The sequence below is a fragment of the Platalea leucorodia genome (assembly GCF_965183815.1).
Source record: "Platalea leucorodia genome assembly, chromosome: 22".
NCBI lineage: Eukaryota > Metazoa > Chordata > Aves > Pelecaniformes > Threskiornithidae > Platalea > Platalea leucorodia.
This window is the reverse complement of record NC_138844.1, coordinates 7,971,804-7,980,510: the sequence shown is the minus strand read 5'-3', so window position 1 is coordinate 7,980,510 and position 8,707 is coordinate 7,971,804. Positions and strand designations below refer to the sequence as shown.

At 51.4% G+C, this 8,707-nt stretch overlaps 1 protein-coding gene across 3 annotated transcripts; it reads left to right on the top strand.

Moving 5' to 3' along the window:
• The first annotated feature begins 95 nt into the window (after positions 1 to 95).
• Positions 96 to 8,692, top strand: EFCAB3 (EF-hand calcium binding domain 3). 3 transcript variants are annotated; one of them, XM_082331866.1, is made up of 11 exons: positions 96 to 1,378; positions 1,512 to 1,591; positions 2,488 to 2,592; positions 3,800 to 4,126; positions 4,734 to 4,805; positions 5,850 to 5,918; positions 6,457 to 6,583; positions 6,926 to 7,119; positions 7,815 to 7,978; positions 8,067 to 8,185; positions 8,501 to 8,692. In XM_082331866.1, exons 4-11 carry the CDS (start codon positions 4,120 to 4,122, stop codon positions 8,682 to 8,684), a joined length of 936 nt encoding a protein of 311 aa, XP_082187992.1. In that variant the 5' UTR covers positions 96 to 1,378; positions 1,512 to 1,591; positions 2,488 to 2,592; positions 3,800 to 4,119; the 3' UTR covers positions 8,685 to 8,692. The 3 variants fall into 3 exon arrangements, with proteins under 3 accessions (XP_082187992.1, XP_082187994.1, XP_082187993.1); XM_082331868.1 differs by having other exon boundaries at positions 4,548 to 4,805; XM_082331867.1 differs by lacking the exon at positions 96 to 1,378 and having other exon boundaries at positions 1,461 to 1,591.
• Positions 8,693 to 8,707: the final 15 nt, after the last annotated feature.

The window sequence follows — 8,707 nt, the reverse complement described above, 5'->3', positions numbered from 1 at the left end:
ATAAAAATAAATAAAATAAAAAATCTCAAGCTACTAATGGTGTTGGTGTCCACCCCAGCAGTCTGTGCCTAGGCCTCCTGACCTGTGGGCAGCCCCTGGCACCCCAGCGTGACTCAGAGAGCTGGTCTGGGCCGGGATGGTTTAAGGGATGGGGGAGCCAGTGCAAGCAGGGCTGTGGGCCCCCCATGGGGGTCTCTGCTGTGTTACTGGTGCCCTCCTGGGGGTGGGTAACACATCTGGGGGCACAAGACAGGCCAGAGCCTGCTGCAGACGGTGGTACTCCTGGCAGCCACCTCGCTTCATTGCAAGTGGGGTGAAGACCAGCAGCCCCCCATCCTGCCCCACAGGTCCCTGTGAGCCCTTCAGTCTGCTGGAGAAGCCCCTGGAGGAGGTAGCTGGGCTGGAACCGCTGCAGGACCATCATCCCAGGGACAGCTGGGGCCTGGGCTGGGGGTGAGGGTGCTAAACTTGGGCACAGGGTCCTGCCTGTGTCCCCAGCACCCAGCCTGCGCACCTGCTCAGCACCATGTTGCACAGGGCTGCGGGGACACCCAACAGCCACCCTTCAAAGCAGCATTTTGGGATCACAGAAGGTGCTGGGAAAACTGCCTGGCTCTCTGACACCTCAACACACCCACTGGGCCATGGAGTGCCCCTAGCCCACACAGCAGGTCCAGGTACTTGGGGTAGCACTCAGTGCCCTCAGTGGCACCAGGCTGAGTGGGTGTTAACAGCACCCAAGAAGCCCCTGGGGTTGGGTTGGGCTCAGCTGGGTTTGGCCCCAGGATGAGCATTTCAGCTGCAGGGGTGGCCGAGGGGAAGGCAAAGGGGCCCAGCTCCAACATAAATCAGCAGGATAAGACCCCTGAGCTGGCTGGGGCTGCCCCGGTGCAAAGTGAGGTGGAGAAGGAGCTTGAGGCACAGGGATTTTGGAGGATCCCTCTGTCCTTGTCCAGAAGCAGCACTCAGTTTGGGCACCCACTTCGTGATGCCGTGGAGCTCATGGTGGGCCCCAAGAGGGTGTCCTCATCCAGCAGGACCTCCAAGTAAGCAAGGGATTGCCTCCTTGGACAGAGGGAGCCCACATTTGCCCATGTTTCAGTCTCCTCATGCTCCCCTCCCTGGGCTCAGCCCATGCTCAGACAGTGTTTGATGACGTGGGTGCTCCTGGCCCCAGACCCCCTCCTCCTTCAAGGTGTTACTAAAGGAATGGCAGCCACAGGGGAAGAAGAAGAGGAAAAGCAAGTACATGAGCGATGGCCAGGATCAGCTGCAGTGGCAAGCCTCGAGGGCCAGCAGTGCCATGGAGAGCTGCCCCCAGGCATTGCAGCACAGAGCCCCCAGCCCCCCCCGAGGCATCTGTCACACCCCAGGACAGGTAACGCAGGAACCATCTGGGGTTGAGCCAGTCCCACTGCTGAGTCTCCCCCCAGGGTGATCTGCATCCCCAAGGCAGAGGGACGGGTGCTGGGCAGGGACATCTCATGCATGTCTGTCTGCTCCCTTGGTAGGAAGAGCACGTCTAGCCTGTGCATGAATCTGTACAACAAGGAGGGGGAAGAGCAGGAGGAGGCTTTGCTGGAGCTGGAAGGTAACCCCTGCTCCTCCCCATCCAGTTCAACTGTGTTTGCTCAATCATGCTTCTCTGAAATCCTCTGTCCTGCCTTGGTGACTCCAGCATGCTGGAGAAACCAGAGTGAAGCCATGTGCACAATTTGGGCAGATCTCCATTTCCCATTAAGCTGTGGGATGAGAGAAGACCCCTGTTTAGCTAAGCTCCCTGCCCCTTGATGCCAGGGGCCATGGCTGCTTGCAGGATCAGGCTCATGACCATAAGGACCAGCTGCTGGGATTCTGGAGTGGCTTTTTCCCTCCAAAATCAGGGCTGTGTCGCTGTGCTGGCTGGCATAAAGGAGTGTGAGCAGCTGGAGGTACCTCCTGGGGCAAGTGCTGGAGGTGGCAGTTGCTCTCAGCTCCCTGGGAGAGTTGTAATAACTCCAACCTTGCTGAACCTGCAAATTTTGGGCTGCGTTTGAGGCTGTTGGTGTTAGGGACCACTAGATGGAGATGTCTGTACATGCTTCGTCAGATGCTTTCCACCTTGCTGTGCTGCTTTGTGATCATCTCCCACTGCAGACAGGGATCCCCAGGGAAATTTCCCCCATGGAGGTTTCCAGAGAGTGGGGACACCCTGCAACCCATCCCACAGACACAGCTCTTGCAGCCACACTTTGGGCTGGGGTTCTTTTTTAATGTTACTTTTATTCCTGAAAGCGCTGAAGTGCTCCCTCTTCTTGGAACCCATTACTACATCAACTCCTTTTGTAAACTGATGTCTGTTAATAAATCCAAGAATGAGCAAAGCACTTCCTGATGCAGCTAGGAGATGATTTAAGGTGCATTCTGTTCCATTCTCAACCTAGAACTGTATTTTCCAGGTCTCTAGGAAATTTTCTGAAATGAAACACATCTCTCCATTGATTCTAGGGAAGCAGGTCAATGTTGGAGAGGTGAAGTCTCACCTACCCCCAGTGGAAATCCACTTACCAGAGCAGAATCACCAGGAGGCACTGGAGGACGTGGCTGTGGATGGTGAGTACATCAGCACTTTGGGATTGTTCAGGATCTGGAGCATCTGCTGGGCAGAAAGCTTAAGACTTGGGGACGAAGAGGAGAAAGAGCTGGAATAAAAAAAAACACCAAAGTGTTGAGAGTTCCCAGAGCACAAAATCACAGAATAATTCAGGTTGGAAGGGACCTCAGGAGGTCTCTAGTCCAACCTCTTGCTCAAAGCTGGGTCAGCTGAGAGATCAGACTGAGTTGCTCTGGGATTTATCCATTATAGGATCTCGAGGGCAGTAAAGGAGTCAGGGTTAGCCTGGGATGAAAGAATGCCATGCTCTGGGGAAAGCTTGGACCTCCAGCCTACATCTGGCCAAAGAGGCCCTGGTCTGGGAAGCAATTTGGGGGTGAGATTCTCTAAAATCACCAAATCCTTTGTGGATATGAGAGTGCTCAGTGTTGTAAACTGCCCTTTTGGTGAGACATTTAAAGCTGCAGCCAAGAGTCTCCCTGCAAGTTCTTGTATTTTGGGCTCCCCTTCCTCAAACGTATTTCCCCATTGACTAAGCTCCATCTTCCCCCATATGCCAGGGGACACAGTTGACACAGGTCCCCTTAGCCAGTAAGGAGCTGCAGGAAGCCCTAGGACACACCAGAGGTGGGGACCAATATTTCCTTCCTTGCTCTCTGCTCCTACAAGTCACCTTGCAGCCAGCAACACAGCGACAGGAGCACAGGGAGGCTGCTGGGTCTCTGCAGCTCGTGCTTGGCCCATGGCTGGCATGGGATATGCCGTGCACTCAGCAGAGGTTAAATTCTCTCCATTTCTCCCTTCCCTTTAATCTTGTCTTGAATTTTTGCTTTGCATTATTTGGCACAGGGGGAGCAGTATGAACTCTGTGTATCTCGACAAGATATAAATGCCATCCCTCAGCATATCAAAGGAGAAGGGGGCTGCGTCTAGAGCATGTTACACATGGTGCATCATGGAGGGAGGTGATGGTTGATGAATGGCTGTGGAAAGGGAATTTAATCTCTCTTGGCCTCAGCATCCCACCCTGCCTGGGGGAAGGGAGTTTCATTGCATTATTGTGGCTACAGTCCTTTAGATCCTGAGATGGAAAGGGTAGGTGAAAGGCAAAGGAGTCTCTATTATTATTATTAACTGTTTTTTGCCAGGTCTCTCTGTGCTGCCTGCCAGCATGCAGAGGAGGTTTCCAACACTTTCTTGTTACAGAAAACACAGCCACTGTGGATAATCTGAGCTCTGATATGGCCATGGTGGAGACCCACTTGACCCTGGAGCTGCAGGAGGTGCCAAGTCTTGCTGCTGTGGATGGTGTCTCTCTGGCTGCCCTTTCGCTGTTCTTGCCAAGGCCTGAAATCTCCCTGGAGAGCCAGTCCCTGCTGCTGGCAAGACACCCTGCTCCATTCAAAAACTGCCACGGCCCTACCTTAGGATACAAGGGCGACACCCAGAATCTCCACTCCATCCTGGGCTCCGTGGCCAGTGAGGTCCACCTGACCAGCAAGGAGAAGCTGGAAGCCTTAGGATAAATGGAAGGTAAGGGTAGGTATCTGAGGTCTTTTTCCTTGGAGGAAGCCTAGAAATCACTGGAAACCAACAGATTAGTTAAAAGCCTTCTGCATGCCTGTACCGGTGCTTGTCAGACGATGAGGATGTGATGTTAACACAGAAGCTACATGAGGTAATTGATCCCCTTAAAATAACACTGTGGGTTCCCGCTCACATGGGGTAAATGTGGAGGAAAGTCTCTGGTGGTGAGGGACTCGATTGCTCCTCTAGTAATAAAATCCTCCTCCCTTGTCTCAGCAGGGTCTAGTACATTAGTTTTTGTACCCTCAATTGCAACAGAGGTCTCATGCTATAAGGGGGGGTTGTGCTCAATGAAGACAGTCTGGATTTCCAACAATGTAGAGAAGCAAGCCTCAGCACTTTTGCTTTCAACTTTCCCTTTTTCCAGTGCCTGACCCTGCCCAAGGACTCCATCCCACCTTCACTTGGAAGGAAGAAAGCTCTAACCATCATTTTTGGAAAGCCCCTAGGTTGTGCAGTAGCTGCCACTGGGTCCAGCACTAGCACCTCATCCTCTCTTGTGCTCTGGTGTCTGTAAGTTCCACTGCTGCTGAGCTCTGCTTTCCCTCCGCAGCTGATGGGAAGGTGAATCCAAGTGAATCCATGAAGGCAGTGAGGACAGTCCAGCGGCCACCTCTGGGGGACGGTGAGCAAGATCTCCATAACCCAAGTTGCTGCTAGATGGCAGCAAATGGGATTAGACAAGAGTTCAGAACAAGAAAACTCCAGGGCCACCTATCTTAATGAACTGCAAATCTGCTGGTAGTGAAGTTGTGCAGGGAGAGCCAGCAGCTGCAGTAGGTTTCCAAAACTTCACTGCAGGGCTCACTACAGCCATGTGCAGACCCACCGAAGCCAGACTGGCAACATAAATTCCCATATTCACTAGCTTTGCTTAACACATGCAATTACACATGGCAGTCACAGCACTTGGGTTGTGCAAGGATTTGGGGACCCAGTGATTGAAGGAAGCATCAATACACTTTTTGACAGAGAGAGAACTGAAGCTCATGAGCACAGAGCTAGAACTAAACCAACTGCCTCACCCAGCACCTCACATTAAATACAGGCTCACCTTTCCTCTGTCTGGATTCCCCAACTCCCCTGCACCCTCAGTAGCTACCTCAGTAGCTGTTTAGAGGTAGATGCTTTGCCACTGGCAGTAAGGAACATCCCTTATTCCCCAAGCACTCAGATGGCAATATTAAACTTCGCAGCCTGGAGATGACTGCTAAGCAGCTGGGGATTATCTTAACCAGTCAAGAGGCATACAATAAGCTGGTGTGTGCAGATGCTGACAGTGAGTGCACCAGACCATGTGTCACCCCCTGTGGGTTGTTCCAAGCCAATTTCTGGGTGTGCAATACAATCCTCCTCCATGTGCCTTCTCAGCCCAGGGCAATACTGTACCAAAATGTTTCCTGAGTCAGAGGCTGTACTTGGGCTGTTGCGGTTTAGCACTTACCAGCGGCTACCCTTCATGAATATGTCGTGCTTTTTGGACATTTTTATGCATGTTGAAGCACCAAGTTCCACAGCCCAGTTACATGTGAAAGCTTTAACAGCATTTCTCCTACCCTTAGATTTTAGTAGCAAATCTTTCCACAGTGCCAGCTCCAAGCTGCTTGCCCCAGCATTTCAATTACAGCAAAAAAACTGCCTTGCTAATGGAGATGCCACTTGCCTGCAGGAGACAGGACAGTGGATTTCTCTGACTTTCTGGACATCGTTACTGACAAGTGTTTCACCCAGACAATATGTAAGTAAGAGACATTCTGCTCCAGCAAAAGCCTTGCTTATCCAGAGATATGTGAATTTACCTGATTCTCAGACTAATTGGTACTGAGCAAGAAATCAGCATCTGGGACCTAAAGAAACAAAGGCAGCTTTACTCAGACAAGACAGCAATAGCCAGCTCAGGATTAGCTCTGCCCCCAGGCCAAGAGGCAGAGAAAAGCAGTGGGGAAGGACAATCATTGTGCTTGCCAGTCTCAGGGTCAGGAATCCAGCATTTCATCCAGGTGTTCCTGGCTACAAGAGCAAAGGCCAAACTCTTCTCTTACAAGATGGGACACAGAAGGAGTAGACAACCTTACCTTCTTTGGCTAATGATAAGCTGCAGGGAATTGTCCTCCCTGCTAGATACCTAACCAGCACTCAGCAGAAAATGGAGATGGATTCCCATGGCATAACTTGTCCAGATCTTCCTGGGGGCTGCTGGGATCTCTGCTCCCTTTGAGCTCTGTGAAGGTAAGACAAATCTCAGTCATGGCTCTGACCACTCTCCTCCTCTCCAGCCCCTGGGAAAAATGACTCAGGCAGCTTCAATTCTGTCCATGCCAGAGGAATGCTCCTCTTCAAAGTCTTCTTGAAGCTGGTGGAGTTGGCAGCTCTGCGCCAGAGAACTCTGTTTCAGATTATCAGGTGAGCTGCCTTAGCTCTGCAAGACAGAGAAGGGAGGTCCCTGTTTTACTAGGACAATTGTACCTTATATAACAAAATATATAGAACACACAGGCTCCAAGACTAGATTTCCAGAAATGCTTCATATCCAGGTAGACATCCAAAATCACCTGTATAGCTCAGGCACCTGCTCTACAAAGGTTGTAAATGCCACCATGTGTCTATCATACACCTTTGCAGTTTAAATAGCCTCACGTACCCGGTCTTTCAGTCTTTCCAGATATGTGGGTGCACAGCAGCTAGTGCTGAGCAGGGCCTTGGGCTGTGTTTCACAGGACAATGACGCCCTCTTTTGTCTTCTAGTTACTACCAGCAGAAGCTTAGGGACTGCACTGGCCAAAAAGTCTGGAAGGATGGTGACTTCCTCAAGAGTCGCAGAAAGAAGCCCCACAAAATTAAGAAAGAGCCAGTTTACACTATGCCTTCCTTTGTAAGCACTGCCCATGTCTCAGCCATGAACAAAAGGGAGGCAGCAGCTTACGTGGAGCACCTCAAAGGTAAGGCTTGCACACTGTCACTCCCACTCTGTCCAAAAGGGAAGTCACTGGAGCTATGAGGGTGACAGCCTGACTGGTGCATTTCCCACAGCTTCTTCTGTTCCCTCCTGGCACATGGCCTTCTCCGAAGGTGGAGGATCGGTGCTTCCGGTATTGAGCTCAGCAAGGCTCAGAGTCAGTCCTGTGTTAGCAAACCTTTCCCAAGATAATTCCCAAGAGGATCACAGAAAACGGAGCTGGAGCAGACCTTGGGAGTCCATCCAGCCCAAAACCCTCCCAGGGCAAGAACCAAATCAAACAGTTGTAGAGGGTTCTGCTCCAGGGGATCTTAGGGGCGAAGGAATTGCTCTTCAGAGGTGTCTGTGCAAGGTGGCTGCCTTAAACACTTAAAAAGTGTCTAGCAGTGGGTGAGCTCTAGGTTACCCCAGCACCTATAGGCACCTCTATGCCATGGATTGCTGCAGATTAAGCACTCAACACCGTAGCCAAGGCACTGGTGCCTTTGTGGATCTATGCCTGCTAATGTTGGGCATGCCGGATGGCAGCTCCTGTGACTCGTCATTCAGAGGAGTGAGGAATTCAGGACTGACCAAGTCCTTCCTCGGTGAGAGGAGGCAAAGCAAGAGGCAGGATGCAGCTGGCTGTTGGCCGCACCTTCAGTGACTCCGATTTCTATTTCCCTTTGCCCTGTTCAGGCCGCCCTTACACCCAGGTACCCATCTTCCCACTGATTTCTAAACAAGATGTGACAACACTGGCAAAGCCAAAAAAAGACTTGCAAAAGGTGGCCAGGCAGAGGAATGAGCCAATGGCTTTGTTTGAGAGCTACTTCTTCTGTGAGAGAAACCGGGCGCAGGAGGTGAGCGAGACAAGCGATGCTTCAGCTGTGTAACAGTATCGAAGGAGGTGTGGGGACAAGCCTGAAAACCCGTGATTTGTTTAATCAGGCAGCTGCTCTCAAGCCTCCTGCTCACCGCAGAAAGCAGAGACGCTCCCCTGATGTCAACACCGAGCACCTGAACACAACACGTCATCTGATGACAGCCCAGGCAAGACACAAGTGCAAGTAAGTGTGAAATGCAGAGAAAAGATGTTATCCTTTGTCGTATGGGGACTGCAATTGGAGCGGAATTAAGTGTGACTGGTCACTCATGTAACCTATACATTAACTGTCTGGTGAATGCTTTAACTAGACACAGGTATTAAAGAGCAATTTTGTCGTAAGTGCAGGGAAAAAAGAAAACAAAGTATAATAATAGCTTGATTGTTTATTACTGTTAATCGTCAGCATAAATTGGTTATAACCTGCCAGCACCGCATCATAACGTCACTGAGGTGCTTTTTGTCTTGTATGTATGCATGTGGTATGTGCTTCTACCAGGGAGAAGCTGTGTGATTTCCCCACCAGGGCCCTCTGCCTCCTCTTTCAACTTCCCTCCGTCCTCCCAGAAGACGCAGGCAGCCAAGCGGTACAGGCACAGCCTGGCCCTCTGCCAGCGCCGCAGCCTGCTAAAGCTGTGGCAGAAGACTGGCGGGGGCCAGATCGGCCTGCAGACAGGCAATGAGCGCTTCAGCTGCACCTTCTGCA